This window comes from Pelodiscus sinensis, chromosome 11 (genome assembly GCF_049634645.1).
Source record: "Pelodiscus sinensis isolate JC-2024 chromosome 11, ASM4963464v1, whole genome shotgun sequence".
Classification (NCBI taxonomy): domain Eukaryota; kingdom Metazoa; phylum Chordata; order Testudines; family Trionychidae; genus Pelodiscus; species Pelodiscus sinensis.
In genome coordinates, this window is record NC_134721.1 from 28,646,142 (window position 1) to 28,669,233 (window position 23,092).

The window sequence follows — 23,092 nt, forward strand, 5'->3', positions numbered from 1 at the left end:
GCAGAATCAGGGCTAAATGAACTGGAAATAATCAGATATTTTCACAAGATAACATAAAATTCATTACCCGATTTTGCTATTAAGGCAATTAATTAAGGATCTGTCATTTAAAAAGGGCATGGGAGTGCTGTATATAAGAGAGTTAAACACTCTATTAACCAAAATTGTGGGTCTAATGGACTATCATCACACACTCCATATATTACTATTAGTACTATTATTATGTAGTTTCTGTACAGGTTGAGATAAAGCCAACTGTCCCTCATCCAGCAATAATACCTGTCTGAAGATGGTTTTAAAATAGAGGTAAACAGATTAGCATTGGGTATTAATGTTTTGAAATGATAATTTTACAGAAGTGGAAGAATGTCATCACACACACTCCCATGAGGTTCACCATTTGGATCCAACATTATTTTGAAAACATCAGAAATCAGTTGCATTCTTATAAACCTGTTATAAACTGCTTTTGTGTGAATAGGAAAATAAGGTGATATATTAATGTAAAATGTTATGAATATTAATAAAGTTAACAAATATGCTTAATTGCTGATGTTAAACCTTTAAGTAATATTTAAGTAATCATATACTGTTTATGATTTCTCTCTATAGCCCAATATGCATATTGTCTGAATGTAGTTTATGATTATATACAGAAGTATTTGACTGGAGTGGATGTATTGCCAAATGCTAATATAAGCTTTTACTTAAGAAAAGACTTCAAACATGAAAGGGAGCAATGCCATTTTTCTGTGCATGTTGGATAAGTGTCAGGATAAATTAATCATTTTATAAAATATCTTTTAATTAATAATCATTCATATTCAAGTTGAGTAGAAAATAGTAGTTAGATATATATATTGTTGAATTTCAATAGGGAAACAACACATCTCAGAAGCTTTATAGGTGCAAACATGTAGTGTCTGAATATATCTGAACTTTTTTGATCTGTAAAGAAAGAGTGGAAACAAGGCTGATGCACGAGATTCCAGAATTTCTGATGCGAACTATGCTGTGGAAGTAAAACAAAATTTGCAGTGTTCATAGTATTCTGGCACTTTGCTTTCTGATCCAAGTTGAAACCAAAGTACAGAGGTGTCCAAAAATTAAAAGTAATTTTTGAACCTCAAAATATTTAGTTTTTTTCTAAAGGTTTAACTTGTTTTTTTGTATCCAAGTCAGTTCATCCATTGCCAATAGAATTTTTAATCCATTATATAAAAAACAGGTTGTACAATTTTTTCATGTATTATGCCTTTTGTGTAAAATCCATTTTATTGTCATTTTAATTATTGATAAATTTCTCTGGGTGGAGCACTATATACTGCCTTTTCTGAGGAATTAACTTTATGCTCTAGTAAGTCATTCTCCTCTCTAAATACAATTACTTTAATTTGCATAAAAACTTGCCTGTCCTCAGGACTCACCTTGTTCTTAAATGGGGTCCAAAATGTTTCAAATAGCTTGTGAATACCTGCTGAAAAATTAACTGTAGCTGCACAGATGGGAAATTAGCTTTAGGCAAGTAAACTACCTACTTCTTCGAAGGGCCTGATTCTGCAATCCTTACAGTGAGTAGTATCTACTCAAATAAATAGTGTCTAAAGACACTGGCTTCAGTGTGTCTACTTACTTGAATAAGTACTTTTCAGCGTGAGTAAAAGTTGCACAATTAGTTCTTTAAGTTTTGTTTTCTATATTATAGTTTAAGAAGGCAGCCCTCCACAAAACCTCTCAAATTAACAAATGACTGTCCCCGGTGTCCTAAAGTTCTTATTGTTCAATCAGTTGAGTGAATCTGTCAGGCAAGTGCAATAATGAAGACACTGTTGCATTCTCTGTCTTTTTATCCAGTTGGCTGGCATTGAGCTGATCAGTTGCAAGATTCCATAGGACTTTGCAGTCACCTATCAAGGAGAGTGTGCGGGCTGAGACCTCAGCCTCTGCTGAGAATAAGACCATCTCCCCTTGCAGCCATTATGTAATGCACAGCCATATTCTGGTAGTTATAGATTTATTATTCAGCAGTATTTTTGTCTAGGAGTCCTCTGCATTTTGGCTATTTTTTTTTTTGGCAGAATGGCAGGAATAAATTCCATCTTTCATAGATAAAAGGGATTCAAATAATAGAGAATAGTTAGAAAATGCTGATAAATTTAGGGATTATTTTGTTAAGAGATTTTTCTAATCTGACCATGTAAAGTTGGATCAATTTTTTCTTCATGTTAGAAATATTACTCCAATACTTATGTAATAGATTAGTTTGGGGGTGGAGGGACAAGCTGCTCTTAGCAAAAAGGATTGCTCTCTGTAAACATTAATGCCGGAGAATGCTTTTAAATGCACTGCTCTAATAATTTATTTTAAAATGTATTTTATTACCATTGTTTATTAAACACCAAGGAGACATTTTGGCTGCAATAAGTGATAACATCTCTATAGAACTGTATTTTGATACTTGCTACTTTTGCTGACTTGGGACGTAATTAAGAATGATAAATGATTATAATGCTTTTAAGTTTGGGAGCAGGATAGTGTATCAGACTTCATGTGGTACTCAATGCCATTCAAGCCCTACTCTTCATATTATATGTTTGGAAGACATACATTTTAGGCCTCAATTCCTAGTAATTCAAGGGCAAGTATGGTATATTTCTGACTTAGAAGATTTATATATGGAGTTTCCCATCCTTTTAGGTCACTGAATCAAATTTAGCATATGTTGGTTAATGAGAAAGTTGTTACCATCTAATGGCTGTTTGGTAGGGAATATGATATAAGTTGCAGAGTAATTGCTTGATCCATGTCTGTAAAATCCACTAGCTACAGTAGCAATAGTTACCATCTTTATTGACACTTTCAGCAGAGGAGGTTTCAGGCCCTTGGGCAAGGCAGGTACTCCATAAAAGAAGACATACTATAATGGATAAATGGATTAGAGAAGGACTTAAAGAGAGGTGATTGGTAACTGAGTGAGCTGGGGATAGTTAGGGACTCCTATGATTGCTATGGCATGGAGCCAGCTCCCCATCATTACAACTGGGGTGCTTGGTAAAGTTCCAACGATGGATTTGCTGGAGGGATCTGAATGGAAATGAGGAGGAGGGTTGCTTGAAGCCCCCAGGAATTCTAAAGTTCTGACAATGGATCTGCTAGAGGGACTTGGGTAGAAAAGAATGGGAGGAAGCTAGTAAAGGCACTTTCCCCTATCCCCAATATATATTTTATATTTTTGTTAGTCTCCAAGGGTATGTCTACACTAACCCCCTAATTCGAACTAGGGAGGCTAATGTAGGCATTCGAAGTTGCAAATCAAGCCCAGGATTTGAATATCACACGCTTGATTTGCATCTTCCTGGCCGGTCGCTATTTTTGAAATTTATAAGTGTGGACTAACTGCCCTCATCTACATGCGGCAGGTACCCGGTAGTTCGAATTAAAGCCCTAAATTGAACTACTTGTTATTCCTCCTGCAAGGAGGTTTAACATGTAGTTCGATTTAGGGGCTTTAATGCAAAGTACTCGATCCCTGTCGCTAAAAAGTGGCATGGGTCACTAAAAAGATGAAGAAGGCTTCTAAGGCTACGTCTAAACTGCAAGCCTCTTTCGAAAGAGGCTTTTTTGAAAGATACTTTCAAAAAAGCCTCTTTTGAAAAAGAGCATCTAGACTACAATCAGTACTTTTGAAAAAGCAAGCCGCTTTTTTGAAAGAGAGCACCAAAGCAGTCTCGATGCTCTCTTTCAAAAAAGCACAATTTACATTACATAGCGCCTTTTTTTGAAAGAGCACTTTTGAAAAAAGGTGTTCTTCCTTGTAAAACGAGGTTTTCTGTGGTCGAAAAAACTGCTGCATTCTTCCGATTTACTTTTGAAAGAATGTGGCAGCAGTCTAGACGCAGGTAAAATTTTTCAAAAAGCCACTTTTTTCGAAAAATCCCTGTAGTCTAGACACACCCTAAGTGTCCTTATATGCACCTTTATAAAGTCTGTCAGAGTCTGGCTCTAAGCTTGTTTTAACCTCAAGGATAATGATAATGTATTGTTTTCTTGCTTGTTAATTTAAGAAGTCAGAAGAGACTAATCAAATGTTATTTTTTACATAAGAACATAAGAATGGCCGTACTAGGTCAGCCAGAGGTCCATCTAGCCCAGTAGCCTGTCTGCCAACAGTGGCCAAGTGCCCCAGAGAGGGTGGACCAAAGACAATGATCAAGCGATTTGTCTCATGCCATCCATCTCCAGCCTCTGACAAACAGAGGCCAGGGACACCAATTCTATCCCTTGGCTAATAGCCTTTTATGGATCTAACCTCCATGAAATTATCTAGCTTCTCTTTAAACTCTGTTATAGTCCTAGCCTTCACAGCCTCCTCTGGCAAGGAGTTCCACAAGTTGACTATGCGCTGTGTGAAGAAGAACTTTCTTTTATTAGTTTTAAACCTGCTACCCATTAATTTCATTTGGTGTCCTCTAGTTCTTCTATTATGGGAACTAATAAATAACTTTTCTTTATTCACCCTCTCCACACTACTCATAATTTTATATGCCTCTATCATATCCTCCCTCAGGGTATGTCTACACTACCCCGCTAGTTCGAACTAGCGGGGTAATGTAGGCATACCGCACTTGCAAATGAAGCCCGGGATTTGAATTTCCCGGGCTTCATTTGCATAAGCGGGGCATCGCCATTTTTAAAACCCCGCTCGTTCGAACCCCATGCAGCGCGGCTACACGGGGCACGAACTAGGTAGTTCGAACTAGGCTTCCTAGTTCGAACTACCGTTACTCCTCGTGGAATGAGGAGTAACGGTAGTTCGAACTAGGAAGCCTAGTTCGAACTACCTAGTTCGTGCCCCGTGTAGCCGCGCTGCACGGGGTTCGAACGAGCGGGGTTTTAAAAATGGCGGTGCCCCGCTTATGCAAATGAAGCCCGGGAAATTCAAATCCCGGGCTTCATTTACAAGTGCGGTATGCCTACATTACCCTCCTAGTTCGAACTAGAAGGGTAGTGTAGACATACCCTCAGTCTCCTCTTTTCCAAACTGAAAAGTCCCAGTCGCTTTAGCCTCTCTTCATACGGGACCCGTTCGAAACCCCTAATCATTTTAGTTGCCCTTTCCTGAACCCTTTCCAAGGCCAAAATATCTTTTTTTGAGGTGAGGAGACCACATCTGTACACATTATTCAAGATGTGGGCATACCATAGTTTTATACGGGGTGTGGCGAGGTGGTTCACCGCCACCCCCTCGCCTCTCTCTCTCTCTGTCCTTCTAACCCAGCGGTGGGCTCCTGGGTCGCTGGCTTACAGTCCTCCCAAGCAATTGCTCCCGGGCTTCACTCACAGGTCGCCGTGGCCTCAATGTCTCTACTCAGGCTCGGCCCACTCTGGTCCCTGGACACAGTGGCCGTGGCTCCCTGCTCCCTGCAAGCTCTCCCCGGCCGTTGGGACTGGTCCTCCCGCTCCCGGTTGGATCCCGCGTGCTCTGCGGCTCCACCTGGAGCCCTCCTGCTGCTGCTCCTCTGGGGCCACCTGTAAAGGAGGGGAGAACACTGCCAGTGCCTGCTCCCGCCCAGCTCTCCCCCATTCTGCCTGTGCTGCCGCCCTTTTGAACCGGCAGGCTGTGGCTGCCCTCCCCTGTGGCATGCACGCCACCCGGAGCTCTCGGGGTCCTAATGTTCTCCCTGGGCAGCATGCTAGCTGCCGTGGTTCTGCCCCGGGACGTGCGCCCTGCCCTCCCGGATTCCCCTGGTTGCTCTGCTGTGCACACGCTGAGTGCTCTGGCTGCCGAATGGCCGGCTCCCCTGGGGCACTCAGCTGCTTCCCCTTTGCGTGCCTCCGTCGGGCCGCGCCTGCGCATGCAGGGAACGCCTTCCCCGTCACATGAGGGCAGTAAGATATTCTGTGTCTTATTTTCTATCCCTTTCTTAATAATTCCTAACATCCTATTTGCCTTTTTGACCGCCGCTCCACACCCTGTGGAAGTTTTCCGAGAACTATCCACGATAACTCCAAGATCTCTTTCCTGATTATTTTTTCCAGTGTGCATTACTTTACACTTATCCACATTAAATTTCATTTGCCATTTTGTTGCCCAGTCATTCAGTTTGGTGAGATCTTTTTGAAGTTCTTCACAGTCTGCTTCTGTCTTGACTATCTTAAACCGTTTAGTACCATCCGCAAACTGTACCACCGCACTGCTTACCCCTTTCTCCAGATCATTTATGAATAAGTTGAACAGTATTCGTCCTAGGACTGACCCTTGGAGGACACCACTGGAGGCCCTCTCCATTCTGAAAATGTACCATTTATTCCTACCCTTTGTTTCCTGTCTTTTAACCAGTTCTCAATCCATGAAAGGACCTTCCCTCTTATCCCATGACAATATAATTTACACAAGAGCCTTTGGTGAGGGACCTTGTAAAAGGCTTTCTGAAAATCTAAGTACACTATATCTACTGGATCCCCCTTGTCTGCATGTTTGTTAACCCTTTCAAAGAACTCTAATAGATATATTTTGTAGGATATTTAGTCCAATCTGATTAACTACATTCTGGTTAACCAAAACTGCAGGTCAGATATAGTTGGAGTATATTCCCTCACCTTGTTTCTGTATCTCTATTCAAATCATGTATGATCTATCTACATTAGGAAATGATTTTGAATTCACTAAATTTGAATTCTGAACTCAAATTTACAAATTCAAACTTCCGTGTCCTCACTATGGGGAAGTAACACAAGAAATCCAAAATAGCACGTCCATTTTTAATGGAGCCTACCTCAGACTTAGAGCCTCAGGAAGTACTCTGGGGTGCACACCAGGAGTGTCTGCTTGGTCTGGCAAACAGTGATGGGTGCTTACAGGGGCTCCTCTCCACACCCACTTCTCACAAGGCACTCCTTCCCCACAGAAGAGGGACACAGTGGGCACATGCCTTGTTGTGCTGTAGTTGCCCATGCAGATGTCACAGCTCTGCAACCGTAGACCCAGAGCTGCTGCAAAGCAGTGCCATGTTCATGGCTCTCATGTTGCGCCTCATGGAGCTGTACATTGAGAGTGCCCATATGTTGCTCCAGCAGGAACAGGAGGAGGACAAGGAGCACAAACCACAGTAAGGCCTTCAGGCCCTTCCCAGCTAAGTCCTAGCACTCCTACTACAGTGTGTGCCTCTCGTTCCCTGGACACAGTAGAACGCCACGTCTGGTGGAGGAGATGAGTTCGGACTGGTGGAACTGTGTCATCATGCAGGGATGGAATGATCAGCAGTGGCTGCAGAACTTCTGCATGTGCAATGCCACCTTCCTTGAATTCTGCAAGTGGCTTGCCCCTGCCCTTAGGCAATAGGACACCCAACTGAGACCCACCATTACTGTCCAGAAGCACGTGGCCATTGCACTCTGGAAGTTTGCCATGACAGACAGCTACCATTCAGTCAGGAACCAATCAGTGTAGGGAAATCCACAGTTGGGGCCATGCTCATGCAAGTAACCAAGGCCATCAACCATATCTTGCTATGGAGGGTCATCACTCTGGCAATGTGGACAGCACACCCAACTGCGGGTGAGACCATAGACAGAACACACATTCCAATCCAGGCTCCCAACCACCTGGCCTTGGAGCACACCAACCATAAGGAGTACTTCTCCATGCTGCTGCAAGCACTCATGGATCACAAGGGGTGCTTCATTGACATGAATGTGGGATGGTTGGGAAAGGCACATGATGCCCCCCATCTTTTGGAACTTTGCCTCTTCAGAAAGATGCAAGTCATCACTTTTTTCCCCCACCAGACAATCAGAGTCAAAGAGGTGGACATGCCCATCGTGATCCTGGATGATGCAGCCTACCCCATGCTCCCCTGGCTCATGAAGTCCTACACGGGAAGCCTGAACCCCAGCAAGGCATTCAACAGAAAGCTTGAGCAGATGCAGAATGGTGGTGGAATGTGCATTCAGGCATTTAAAGGGGAGGTTCAGGATTCCTCACCCACCTGGATCTCAGCAAGTGCAGTTCCCTTCATGGTAGCATCCTGCTGTGTGCTCCACAACCTGTGTGAGAACAAGGGAGAAACATTACTGCCAGGGTGGGAAGCTGAGGCAGAACACCTGGCCAGGAAGTTCAAGCAACTGGACACCAGTGCCATCAGGAAAGCACAGTAAGGGGCTGTGCTCATCATAGAGGCCTTGAAGAACAGTTTTACACAAGGCCAGTTGTGAGACTCTTCCCCCATCGCTCAGCACAAGGGGCCCCTACATTCCCTGTGTGTGTCTTTCAACTCCCACTCATCCCTTCTCCTGCTCTCCCTTCCCTGCAGAGCAAGCAATAAAGAGATCATTCTTGAAAAAGCAGGAGTCTTTATTCAGGGGACATACAAAAGGGAATAATGAGGGCAGGGAGTTCAGGGATGAGGCTGGGACTGGCATCAGCCTCCAGGTGACCTGGAGGCTACAGCTTCCCTATAGGGCCTCCCCTCCCCCCATGTTCTGGGGCCCTGGCAGTCCCTGGGGACCCTTGCAGGGAAAGCCATCTGGTGGGCGGGGAGGTGGCTGGCCACCCACTCAAGGATGCCGCCACACACTTCATCACTGAGATGAGGGTGAAGAATGTAGTCTTGTGCTGGCACACAAGCTGTTCCAGGGTGGCCTTTCTCTCCTCCTAGTTAGCCCAGCGCTCCTCTCACTTGGTGGTCTGATCCAGGTGCGCTCTCTCTTGAGTCCCTGCACAAGGGACTGCAGGCAGACCATCTGCTCTCTCATGAGCTCGTCCCAGGTTCATTTCCATCTGTGGATCCCGCTCAGGCAGGTAGATGCAGTGGGAGATGGGAGGGTGGGTGCCCAGCTCGCAGCTGTCCTACCTGTGAAGAAAGGTTACAAGGACAGTTATCATAGGAGACAATTTGTATAAAGCCTAGCCCTAATCTCTGAGCCAACACTGAAGATCTCAGTTCAGACAATCGCAATATGTTTCGAGCATGGCCATATGTTTAAAGTGGGCACTTTCCAGCAGATACACAAATGTCCGAGGGGAGTATTTCAATACACGCAGCCCAGAGACAAGCAGGCATGGGAAGGTGCTGGCCAGGCCAGGGGCTTGCAGGCGGGTAGAGGGGATGGTATGACTCAGTTTCCAATTGTGTCCCGCACATGCTAGGTTTGGCACTCACAGCCACCCACAGAGAGAGAACTTCTATCCCTGCCCACTGAAGTGGGGGAGAGAGGAGGAGAAGGTGTGTGTGAATGGCAGATGCCACTTGCCGGAGAGAGTGCTAATGGTTTCCCCTTCTCCAACTCCTCCAAGCAGGTTCCCATGTAGGTCATCACCATTCTCAGCATCATCGTGCTTGATTGGAAGCAACTGCTGACTGAGTGCAGGCATGACCCTGGGCAATTTGCTGCACAGGTGTGTGGTTCCATGGCCCCAGAATACTTACTGGTGGCTTAGCATGGGAAGGTGTCCTACCACGGAGGCTGGAGTAAGGCAGGCTTCTCCAGGAACTTTGTGAGAAGGATTGATGGGTTCCTGTATGAGAGGGTCATGGAGCTGAGTGTTCCAGACTGGTGCTTTATCTGCAGACACGTGAACAAGTTGTTCTGTGACTCCCATGCTGAATAGGCCGGGAGAGGAGTGTACACATCCTTGCAGCTTATGTATTTCTGAAGGAAAACACAGGCCATTACATATTCTATTCTAAAAGCTTACATATATATATATATATATATATATATATATATATATATATATATATTGTGTTTTTTTCAACTGAAATATCATTTTGTTCCTTTCATTGCACGTTATGCAAATCTAATACATTCTTATTATTATTTAAGAAATTAAGGGAAAGATGGCTACCCTGGCTTCAAGAATGCTTAGGAATGTAAGGGAGAGTAAGACCCTTTTACATCCCTGCATGAGTCCCTTCATCTCCACTGTGGGATTATTGTAATGAATGCCATGGTTGACAAATGCTAATGGCTCCAAAACATAGATAAAGAGGAAGGGGAAGTGAGCGAAAGAGAGAGAATAACCATGAGGTTCATGTTTCATCATTTTCCCTTTTTGTCAGAAAGTACTCTTATATTATGGCAATCACTGATAACTTGAAAACAGAGCCTGTTGACTAAATGAGAGGAAGGTCCAGAGAATTGTCACCTGTGTGGTAAAACCTCTGAAAGACAGAGACAAATAACTGATTGGAAAAATATATGTAATTTGTAGCATTAAGTCTTTCTTGTTAGATATTTCTAATGTGGACTTACTTAGATTAAGCAAAATGTATTTTAAAAGTGTATGTCCAATACTGGTTCCAGCATGACAGAATTTTAAAAAACTGCTAAAAATTGCATTATATAATGTAATACATGTATTCAGCTAAATTTCAAATGAAATACATGGATAAAACAAGAACCTGATATATTAATTGGTTGGAACATAGCCTTTTCATGATTTTATAACACCTGCCACAATTTACAACTGGATGACTATTCAAAGTGTAAATGATTTTTCAACGATTACTGACAAGAAATATTCCTCAGTGTTTTCTGATGAATTTAAATGAGAAACAATTTTTTTTATATTTTATCAGACAGGAAGCACTGCTTGCTGCAATCAGTGAAAAAGATGCAAACATTGCCTTGCTTGAATTGTCTGCTTCAAAGAAGAAGAAGACACAAGAGGAAGTAATGGCTCTTAAGCGAGAGAAAGACAGATTAGTGCATCAGTTAAAACAGCAGGTGGGAAAACATTCATTTTACTCTTATTCTGTGGGCAGCAGCTTTGTGAGATTTTCATTGTTTTATTCTAACCCCATATTGAAAGTCTTCAAGCCAAGTCTGCATTATACTGCAAGGTGGGTAAAAATAACGTAAGTTTTATCATACTATTACTTAATTGTTGACTTTTAGTACTTTGACACGCATGTTTGCTTGGCTCATGGTATTTTCTGTTTCCCCTCTTCCATGATAGTTGCCACCTTTCTCATGACAAATGACATCAAAGAGCAGATGCATCTCTTCAAACCTGCTTCGTTATGTGTACATTTGTAGTAAATAGTTACTTTGTTTAGAAGGTTCCATGTTTTCTGAGAGGTTATCTGGAAATCATAATTGTGATTAAAATAAATCCCCAAATTAATAAAACACTTTTATCTTTGTTGTTACAAATACATTCTAGCAAATGAGTGCTTAGTAATAATCTCTAGAAATAAGTTTTGCTGCATAAAAATTTCTGTGAATGCCATTTTATTTTCTACCTTATAAATGAAGAAAATCACCATAGTAAGCAGCATACAGTAAACATGGACATCTCCACTGACTAATTTCAATGTGAACATGCATTGTACACTGACTACTCTCTGATTTAGTAATGGCACTTCTAGGTACTGCAGGCTCAATAGCAAACAAGTGAGGGAAGGATGCTCAGATAACCTGAATAGGAACTATCTGTGTTGTGTGTCATATGGGTATGTCATCAAACACCTTCTCTCCTCTAATAATGCTGAGCAAAGAGATGAGAAGGATGTTTGCAGACTGTGACAGATAGATAGTGTTGTATTTGGAGTTTTCCTTTGTTTGGTAGTGTCATCATTGAGTTTTGTGATTGTTACCTGAGAAACAGGAAAACATCACTAGCAAAATCATGCTAGACCCTTCAGCCTCTCAAATAATCAATCAGTAGTTCATTTCACTGGTGAGCATGCCATGTTAATATTGTAGTTAGCCAATGTTATGATTCTTTATTCTGAATCATACATTGCATACTGTAGGTTTTCATTCACTCAGCAACAGAAAATTAAGGAAAACCCTTGCTTCTTAGCCCAGTTCCCTATAGCTCTGACCTCATGCACCTAATCATTATAGCTTTTTCCCACAGGTCTGTAGAAATAGGAAACAGCCCCTGAGCATGAACATAACATCCATTTGTGATGCTGACTTCATCACAGACATTGCTGCCAAGTACCTGGGTTCCAGCCATGATGTACATATGTCTCAGGTCAGTCAGCTGTTTAGGAGAGATTTTAGCCATTACATATACCCAGTAGATACGTCAACATTTGTACGTTTTCATTCTTTTTACTTATTGATCCTAGGATTGTCCATGCTGTAGTGAAGCAGCATGGATTCATACAATGATAGGTTCTTTTTATTTTCTTTCTTTTATGTTTTTTTATTTATATTTGTTAAATGATAGCAGATATTTCCTGTGACCACTTCAGATAATTCCCTTTTTATTTTCTCCATCATTTCTGACTGAAGAGTGAAACTATACAGCACCTTTTCTCTACAAAGTCCGTCATTTTTGAAATGCACTCTAGATAACTTTTCACAGATTAGTGTATATCTCTTAAACTGATTGCTGTGAAACTGTGCATAACATCCATACTCTTCAGCCTTAATGTAGCGATGGATAGAAATAAGAAGAAGGGAGTCGTCAGAGTTGCATTTTGGATATTTTAGATTAGAAACTTAATCAAGTACCACTACTTTAGTAATAAAGAGTTTAATAAACATTAAACTGATGTCAAAATGTCCTCATTTTATTGTCCTAGACACCTCAAGAAGAAAAACAAGACATTGTGAATGTGGTTTAACCAGGCTTTAATTTTATTAAGTAAAATATTTGTGAATCCTCCGACAATAGCTTGTCCAGTGCAGGTCATCCTTTCTCCTGTAATATATGTGATCTGGGTAGGGCTGATACCTGTCCTCATTGCCACTCACCACCCTTCCCTTGTGCAAGAGTTAGTGGCATAGGGAAAAGAGGTGGTGTCCTTGCTGTATCAGTCATTAGAAGCCCTGGCCCTGTTCCCGCCTTTTTTAGGAAACGCTTTCTAATCTGCTTCCAATTCTGATTTGTCAGAGAACCAGACAATTAACTGCAATGGGTATCTGTCAGGTTGTGACAATATTAATTTTACAGTCTAACCTATCCTCAGTTTGCTGAATGGAGAGAAAATGGTCACCCACCCCCTAACCCTCACCCAAAAAAACCCAACTAGACAAACAAAAAAAATCAAAACACCCTGGCCAGGCCAATCTGTCGGTGAAGGAAATATTCCTTTCAAGCCCAGAAAGTTGAGTAGATGATGCCAAATAGCAAGGTTCCAATTCCTAGTCTTACTCTAGTCCCAAGTGAGAGAGACTTTTCCTCCAAGACACAAGATGGTGTCTGAGGCAGGGGGACAGGCCTATAAGACCCAAACAGGAGTCAATAGGCTAATGCTATACTCCTCCATCTAGCCAAGGAACACCCCTTCTCAAGCCCACAAGGAGACTGGCTGCCCATAGGAGAGGAGGAGGAGGTCAGTCCTTATAGGGCCAACTTTATTCTTCCATACTGGCTCAGAGAAAGTCTTCCCATCAGTGAGGCTACAGTAAGAGTGGTAGGGTTTGCTGGGGCACCCATTATAAATAGACTGAAGAGGTGTCACTGAGACTCTCTTTAGCAGAACAGCATAATGGATAGAGATTTTTGTGCCAAAAAGAGCCATCAATAGGGGATAGCAAATTAAGTTAGAAATAAGCAATTTAAGGGTTTAAGTGGCCCAGACTGCCATTGCTTACAGGGAACTTTCAGCTTCTGACTTTATTATACTGTGCTCATTTCCTGTACAGGACTTCAGCCATAGCTTGGGTAACAAAGAATATATCTCTGACTCTCATGCATCAATCAGATTTGTCTCCCCATTGCATTGTTGCATTATCTACAATGTTCTGGTTATGTAATTTTTTTGGCAGGGAATTTCTTCATAATAACTTCACCACAAATAAAGTGGGGCAGGGTTGCCTGGGCTTGCCAAAGAAGGACAGCTCTACCTTATGCCTGGGGGTAGGGATGAGGTGAGAGACGTCTGCAAAGAGGTGGATGGTGGTCAGCTTTACAGCACTGACTCATTCCCCAGGAACGTAGGGTCTGAAAAGATATAAAGGTGCAAACCCTGGTCAGGGAAATCTTCTTTGTTCCATGCAGCAAGCAAAGCCATCACCCACCCTTCATCCTTTAGCAAAGGTGAATAATAAATTGGGTTAGGACCTGCTGTAGGCATTAAGCTAGTTGCTCCTTTTTAGGGGGACTGGGAAGGAATTTTTCTTGTGCCACCAGATTGGCTTTTGTAGAGTGAAGCTTTTTTGCCTCCCCTGCAGCGAATGTCAGGGAGAACCTTTTCTGGGAAGAAGAAAAGGTGGTAGGCCATGTGTCACAATTAATATTTTAAGGTTGGGTGGCTGTCCAGTGGGAAGTATCCAGTGATCAGATAAATGGCTTGTCAAAGGATTTAAACAGAGGTACTGGAAAAAGGAATGGAATGGGAGAGTGGATTTGGGGTCTTCTTAGATTGGTATGGCAGGGAGCCAACCACCACATTTTCATAATCCATCTTAACCCTCTTACAGGAGTGGTGGATGGTAAGGTTCAAGATATGGGCTAGTATGGGCTAGCTGGGGATGGAAATTAAAAGGGGCTGGTGGAGCCCTCGGCAATGATAAGAATAAACATGGATTTTCTTGCACTTTACATTTTATCTGTCAGGTAGTACTAGACATCTATATAATAAAGATGTGGTGTGATCAAAATCTATATCAAATGTCTCCTATCCTTCTTTTGGTATATTGAGACAACACTTATGCCACACTGGGGCTGTGTCTACACTGGCAAGTTATTCCAGAAAATCAGCTGCTTTTCCGGAAAAACTTGCCAGCTATCTACACTGGCCGCTTGAATATCTGGAAAAGCACTGACGATCTAATGTAAAATCATCAGTGCTTTTCCGGAAAAACTATGCTGCTCCCGTTCGAGCAAAAGTCTTTTTCCAGAAAACTGTTCTGGAAAAGGGCCAGTGTAGACAGCACAGTAGTGTTTTCCGCAAAAAAGCCCCGATCGCGAAAATGACGATTGGGGCTTTTTTGCGGAAAAGCGCGTCTAGATTGGTCACGGACACTTTTCCGGAAAAAGTGCTTTTCCTGAAAAGCATCCTGCCAATCTAGACGCGCTTTTCCGGGAATACTTTTAACGGAAAACCTTTTCCGTTAAAAGCATTTCCGGAAAATCATGCCAGTGTAGATGTAGCCTGGTAGTTTTTACTGTGTCCCAGTATAAATATAAATGTTTCTTTTCCCCATCTTTTTTATACCTTCCAATGGGAATCTTTGTGCTGCTCTCCAAGAGTATGTCTACATAAGAAAGTTACTTCAGAATAATGACTGCTATTCCGAAATAACTTTGCAAACGTCTACACAGCCAAACCGCTATTTTGAAATAATTTCGAAATAGTGGACAGCTTATTTTGAGTTCTGTAAACCTCATTCTACGAGGAATAGCGCCTGTTCCAAAATAGCTATTTCAGAATAGGGGCTGTATAGACAGGGAATAGGGGCTATTTCGAGATAAGGACCTCCAGCCCTTTGCTGACGACTCTGTCCACACACAGGAAAACTCTATCGCCCCCCCCTCCGCTGGAGCCCTTAAAACTGCAGATTCTGCAGACAGAGTTTGTGCCTCGCAGCAGACCTGAGAGCCCTGAGCCACCCTGCAGCTGCCCCGACTCCATTTAGGCTCAAGATGAGCCAGACTGATGGTGCCTGCCAGCCCTCCACTGCTCCACGGGAGCATTTAGCCAGCTCCCAGGAGCCTGCCAGGGGCCGCAAGCAATGTGCACCTTCCTGGTCTGGTGCAGAGGTCCTGGATCTTACTGAGATTTGAGGGGACGAGACAAACCTCCAGGATCTCTGCACCAGACACAGGAAAATGGACATCTATGGCCACATGGCAGACAGTCTGGGGAGAAAAGACCACATCCGCACCCAAGAACAGGTGCGGATAAAAGTCAAGGAGCTCCACCAGGCTTATGCCAGGGCAAAGGAGGGCAGCTCCCAATCTGGGGGTAGAGCCCCACACCTGCACCTGTTATAAGGAGCTGGACGGCATCCTGGGAGGTGGGGTGGGGCAATCCCTCCCCCCCGCAGTTATATACTCCGGGGTGGAGATGCCCGTCGTCTTCTTTGCTGGGAGCCCAGACAATGGTGACGAGGAGGAGGACCAGGACGAGGCCAGTCTGAGTACCAAGCTGACCCAGGAGCCCCGAGGCCTCCCTGCTGACATCTCGCAAGCATCGTCCGAGGCCGGGGAAGGAACATCGTGTGAGTGCCATCACTTTCTCGTCATTCAAGGGGTGGGGGGTAGCTAGGCACTCCATGCTTGGCCCTTGTTGACTGCGGATCACGCAGCAATCTGTGCACATGGGAGCATGTGCCATGCCACTCCTGGGCACTTGACCCTAGAAGGCTGTGACACAGAAGCCTTGGGCTATTGGCCACATGGTGTCTGGAGAGACCTGCCATGCTCCTGACCCCGGGGTGGGACACCCTCTCTCCACAAGCTACCTCTAGAAGGAGGCAGGGGACATCCTCCTTCCCCCCCTCCCCCCGACACACAGACACACTCAGCTTTCCCGCACACGGGCATGGCCACAGTCTCAGGGCAGTCCCCATTCCCAGGGACATTAGGGACCACTGGTCTTAGCGCACATGGCCTGGCTCCAAGCACATCGCCTGCGACTGCACTGTGAACTGTTGCTCTCGGCTTGAAGAGGGGGGACGGGCTTCAGGCATTGTGTCCCCAGGGATGACTGACCATCTTTCTTTGTTCTCCACAGCCGGATGAGCTGTGAGTGGAGGGTGGCCCATTCCACCGGGGGCATCCTCCTGCACCTGAGGCTTCTGCGAGCGCACATGTCCAATGGATGAGTACCAGCGACAGCACCTGGCAGCACTGCGAGCTCTGCACAGTACTATCCACCCCTGGGTGGAGGAGGACCTGCAGCTATGGTGGGAGAGCTGGTGGAAGCTATTTGGGCGGGGCTGCTCACTTTGCAATGATGTGCACACTCTGCTGCACAGCATCCTGCCTCCTCCTGTTCCAGACCCAGCTCCCTCTCCAGCTATTGGTCCTCCTCCCACTCCCTCTCTTCCTCCTTCTTCTCCCTCCACACCTTCTCCACCCCCCTGTGGATGCTGAGGCCCCCACACCAGCGGCAGTGGGATCCACACAGGCTGGCACCGCTCCCAGATCGAGCCTCTCCTTCCCCTTTCTCCCCCTTCCAGTTCCTTTCTCTCTCCTCCAAGGTTCTCACCACCCCCTTCTTCCACCCTGTCTCCTCCCCTTTCCCAGGTTCTTTCCTCTCTCTCCCCAGTTTCATTGACCTCTCCCCCCAGTTTTGGAAAATACAGACTGTTTAATTGTTCAAAACAAAAGTATCTTTATTTTATTGTCGGGAAAGAGTAGAAGAGAGGGATGAGTGGAGTGACGGCAGTGAGGGGTGAAGCAGAAACCCCCATTGGGGTGGACCAGAGAACAGTGTCACTGCTCCCCTGGGGAGAAACTCTCCCTCAGGTCCTCCCAGATGGCAGCCGTGTACGGCTGCTCATAGGCCTGCCTAAGTGGTCCACCTCCATCTGCCCTCCTCCCCTGACCATGCCAGGAAGGCCTCCCCTTCCTCTCACACATGTTGTACAGGACACAACACGCAGCCACCACATGCGGGATGTTGTGCTCCCTGAGGTTCAGGAGGGTGAGGAGGTATCTGAAATGCGCCTTCAGGCAGCCGAAGGCAACCTTAACCACCATGCGGGCCCTGCTCAGCCTGGTATTAAATGCCTGTCATGAGTGGTTGAGGTGGCCGGTGTAGGGCTTCATGAACCAAGGCTGCAGGGGATAAGCCACATCCCCCACCTGGCATACAGGCATGTTTACGTCCTCAACCCTGATGTGGTGGTCAGAGAAGACAGTCCCAGTGTGCAGCTTCTGGCAGTTGCTAGAGTTCCTGAACACACGTGCACCATGTGCTTTCCCCAACCACCCAACATTTATGTCGGTAAACTGGCCCCAGTGGTCAGTCACAGCCTACAGGACCAGCGAAAAGTATCCCTTCCTGTTAATGTACATGGAGGCCCGGTGGTCTGGGGCACGAATCAGGATGTGTGTCCTGTCAATAGTCCCTCTCCTCCTCTCCCCCGCAGTTGGGGAAACCCAGGGCGCCAAATCCCTCAGTCTCCTATGATTATTTTAAAATGTCTTGGTCTTTATCTGATAGAAACATCTAAACATTTGCAAATTCACCTGTTGCTGCTGAAAACACTATAGAGCAAGATCTGGTGACTCCCACGGTGTGTAGTCATATAGGCGTCCAAGATCTGCTTCATATTTAAAGAGATACGGAACTCTATGTAATAGATTTTTATTATTGTGTTTTAATAGTTCAAGAGGTCAGTTCTATTAAACTCAGTGGAGTAACCCAATGTATCAAAGTTTTTCATAGAGTTTTATTGTGATTGGATTAATGCCAAAAACAGATTCTATCACAGTGCTGTAATGCATCACAGATTTGCACTGAGATTGAATTGCCTAAATGCAAATGTGTCTGGATTTACCACAGACTTACACTATGATAAACTGCTCTAATTGCTCTGATACAGTCCTAAAGCATCATGGTATATTTTGTACTTCAGATGGAAGCAGATTGGCTCACCACAACACTTCCGCAAGATCGTTTCATAAGAACATTAAGGGTGTACCACAAACTGATGAAAGCACAGAAATTCCCATGTGATGGAGAAAAGTACCATATGTTTTTCAATAGCTAGGCATAACAGAGCAGCACCTGAACAGCTTTCTTAATCAGCCCCATTGTGCCTAAGAGGCCATATGATATGCCTCCACCTTAATGATGAATTTCCTTCCTTTTGTCAGTCTGTGTCATAACCTTAACTTTATTTAATGACTTTTATTTTCAGTGTGAATTGTGTTATAACAAAGTCAATTCTTAGTTTTAAAAAACTGGAGGAAAACATTTACTTGCTGTGTATGACAGTTTAGCCTTTGGCACCCTTTTCGTTTTTTTGATGTTTCATTCATAGTCATCTTCAGTGCAAGTATTTGTCTGTTTGCAAGTTTAGAAAAGTAAACTTCTATAATTCCCTAATTAGGCCTAGTGTTTTTTCTAAGACATATAGTTGCACATATAAAATGTTTTCATAATTTTACATACTATTTGTGAACATACTCAATTCAAAAACAAAAACAAAAAAACAACAACAGATAATTGTGGATGCAGTTGGATTTTGGCAATTTACATATATAATTGCCCAATTTGCATACACTGGCACACTAATTATATATGTGAAAAAGGTGGGCCTTGTGTGCTTAATATCCTCTTTAATGTCTGTTTTTATAACATTTAGTTTAAAATGATTTCTTTAGGATTGTGGAATGATTGTTGGTTTTATTTTTATCCTGGCTATGATGAAGAGATTAAAATGCATTAAAATTCAAATGCAGTTGTAGTAAACAAATAAAGTAACATAGCTAAAATGGGTTCCTGTGTACTTTCTGAGTTATACTACTGTCAGAAAGAACCTACTTAGACTTTCAAATTAATAATTTGATTTTTCAGTTAGAAAAACCTACTCTTGTTTGCAAGTGGGGTAAATTTGCTTTGGAAACTTTTGAGACACAATAAACAACAAACTTGCAAAATCTATTTTTCATACTCACTTTTTAGGAGATGATAATGCTTTAAAATCAAACGATAAAAATAAAGGCTCCATTTTAAAACAAATATGTGATGTCTTTTCAAAAATCTCTATTGGTTCAACAATTTTTTAAAATTTGTAAATTTACTGATTTACTATGAAATTGTCTGGCAGTTGGCAAAGCAAATCATAAGTGCAAACTAAAATAAAAGTACATAAAACAGGCTGACTTCTGCGCCACTCAGCCGGGCTGCCGCGGGGGAGCAAGCGGCGCAAACAGCTGTTTGGGCGCCGCGGTCCCCATGCAGCACCCCCAGGGGTCGGGGCCTGGCCATGTACATCACCGCTGCACCCCCCTTCGCCTCCCGCCGTGGCACTCGGCTGACTTCTGCGCTTCTCATCCGGGCTGCCATGGGGTAGTCCAAATAGCCGCTTGACATGTGGCGTGACAGCAGCTCCAGGCCTCACCCCCTGGCCGTGAACATCACCGCCCCACCCCCTTTGCCTCCCGCCGTGGCGCTTGGCTGACTTCTGCGCCGCTCAGCCGGGCCGCCATGGGGGAGCTAGTGGCACAAGCGACCTTTTGGGCTCTGCACTCCCCATGCAGCACGGGAAGCGTGGAGGCAAAATGGCCATTTGGGCTCCACGGTCTCCCGCGTGAGAGGCAGGAGGGGGAGGAGACGAGAAAGAGAAAGACAGAGAGAGAGGCAGGAGGCGGAGGAGAGCTGAGAGAGAGAGAGAGGAGGAAGCAGGAGGAGGCGGAGAGAGAGAGAGAGAGAGGGAGAGAGAGAGAGAGACCGGAGGCTCAGGAGAGAAGACTGACGTGGAGGAGAGACCTGAAAATCCCGTCTTATGACGGGCTAATTGGCTAGTTAAAAAGAAATGCTGCATAATTGGATTTTTTTTATTTACCTTCTTATCTTTAAGGCTCTAGGATCCACATGGGAAGGGGTCACACACACACAACACACCCACACAAACATACGCAGAGGATGGCAGACTGACTTCACCCACCCTGCCTGCTGCTTTCCACCCTCCATGCTTGATTGGGACCCAAGGGATAGATCTGCCTCCCTTAGTACTTGGTGCTGTGATTCCATTAGAATTCATTCCGTTAGGATCTTTAGATCCAATAGGATCTTTAATTCGAACTACCTACTCCATGCCACGTGTAGCCGCGGGCATGGAGTTCAGACTAAGGGGGATTTAAAAATGGCAGCACCTGGGAACATGTAAATGAAGCCTGGGATATTTAAATCCCGGGCTTCATTTGCAACTCCACTTGCCCTAATTATCCTACCTAGGTCGAACTAACAAGGTAGTGTAGACATGCCCAGAGAGGCTTCCCCAAGCCAGGGCTGCACAAGGCTTTGGCGTATACAGGGCTTGTCACCTCCTGGCCTGCACTCTAGGCTGGATTGTTTAGGCTTTCCCAGAGCAATGGACCAGCCAGAGGCAGTGGAGGAAGGAAGGTACCTAGGAACCTACCTATATACTGACAGGCTGTTGGTGAGCTCAGCATCCCTACCAGGGACACGTTCTCTGCACAAATGGGAGGTGAGTATGGAGGAACAGCAGGGCTAGAGGGAAAGGTGAAGAGGGAAAGCAGAGAGTGTCCAGCAAGATAGGGAGCACATAAAGGGTCAATGAGTGGACAACAGAGGTGACATGTAACTGGCTGCTAGCTGGAATCAGTCTGCACTCACCAGCCACTGCAGCTCATAGCTGACTATTGGAAATAGATGGGATAGGGGAGAGGGAAGGGTCAGCTTTTCTGGCCGAGAGCTGGCACCCATCAGGGCTGCACTGACTGACCAATAAGGGGAGCAGCTGACTCTATGGGTATGTCTAGACTACATGCCTCTGGCGACACAGGCATGTAGATTAGACTACCAGGCATAGGAAAATGAAGCAGCGATTTAAATAATCGCCGCTTCATTTAAATTTACATGGCAGCCGCGCTGAGCCGATCAGACAGCTGATCGGCTCAGCGCGGCCCCCATGTAAATTTAAATGAAGCGGTGATTATTTAAATCGCTGCTTCATTTTCCTATGCCTGGTAGTATAATCTACATGCCTGTGTCGCCAGAGGCATGTTGTCTAGACATACCCTATGTGCTGCATCAGTGCCCTGTCACCAGTCTTGTATACCCAACCCCTAGCCGGCACAGGGATCTAGTTAGCAACTGCAGGACCTTCAGGTACTTACAGCAGTGGGACAGACAAACAATTGGCAAGCTTTTAAGAAAAAGTCAAGATGCTTGCAGGAGAGCTTAAATATGGGACTGTCCCTTTAAAAAAGGGATGTCTAGTCACCCTATAATTTACCCATCTGCAGAAACAGGGATAGTATTATTCCCCTATGTGGTGAATTTTGAGATCTTTAGCTGACATGCCACTAGAAAAGTGCAAAAAATTATATATCGTAGTTAGAGAGCTGAAATAAAATATTTGTTATGGAGGAGTTTAAATCAAAGTGAAGCTCACAAAACCAACAACTGAACATTCTGATTGTTTTACACATGAATACTAATGCTAAACCAATGCTTGATAGTCCTGAATGTTTGTGTGAGACTTTAAAGAGTTTTCAGAAATAAAGTATTAAGCCACCACTATTGCTGCGGTTGGCTGATTATATAATATGTGCAGTCATCGTAGCAAGGATTCCTTTTGAGTGTTCAGGGTGAGATATTGTTTGTGAAATGTGTACAATGATGCAACCCTTTATGAAATAATTAACCTAAAGCCCATTATTAAAAAATCTCAAGAGATTTTTTTAAAATAAGAGAATATATTCAATGTCCTGATTTATCCTGATCTCAGATACTGTGAGTAAATTTCCCAGTTGCCTCTTTACACTTTTGTGATGTACAGCCAAAAACGTCAATGAATTGGCCAGATTGAAAGGTCTTCCAACTTCTTGAGAGCATTTTATTCTTCTTCTCCAAAGAAAAAATTAGAAACCTTTCCAATATTTTAGAGACTGCAGGTGTATGGGATACTCTGGCCAGAAGCAAAACTGGTGTTTGGCAGTATTATCTAACCTATTAGTTCCTTGTTTCATATTTAAGCACATGAAAATATTGCTAAAGGAATAAACCATGTGAGAACCAATTAAGGAACCTGTAATATTGCAACAACATTAACCGCTAGCAATGTTTTTTTCTTTCAAGCAATGAGTGGAAGTATTTCTTACTATAAGCTAGGGTATATGTGCATAGAGTGCTTACAGCGAAACCAGAGAAAAATGGAAATGAAAGAAGTATATTGCATTCTGCAACTTAAGTACATAAAAATAGTGATCGTGTGACATTAAGTGGGTGAAATCCAGAACTCGAATCAGGAAATTCCATAATTAAAGTTTTTCTTATAACATTTATTCATCTGTATTGCATACATCTCGTATTTTTGTTATATATATTAGAAATATAAGTAGTACATTTACATTTAACAAGGAAAACAGGAATAGAAATGCAACACAGTGTGATGTGACCAAGTTATTGTTGCAGCTCTGAACATAGTATTTTCAAATTTCAAACTACTGGCATCTACATTTTGCAACCTTAATGGTACA

General features: G+C 43.9%; 1 protein-coding gene across 3 annotated transcripts in view; it reads left to right on the forward strand.

The window, feature by feature from the left end:
- The window catches only part of ERC2 (ELKS/RAB6-interacting/CAST family member 2), a 1,112,164-nt gene that overhangs the window by 800,221 nt on the left and 288,851 nt on the right, over positions 1-23,092 (forward strand). For 2 of the 3 annotated variants that reach the window (XM_075938889.1, XM_075938890.1), the window contains 2 exons: positions 10,581-10,728; positions 11,867-11,986. In XM_075938889.1, coding sequence (XP_075795004.1) covers positions 10,581-10,728; positions 11,867-11,986 — 268 coding nt within the window. The remainder of the gene's footprint in view (positions 1-10,580; positions 10,729-11,866; positions 11,987-23,092) is intronic. The other variant, XM_075938891.1, reaches the window with a different exon arrangement.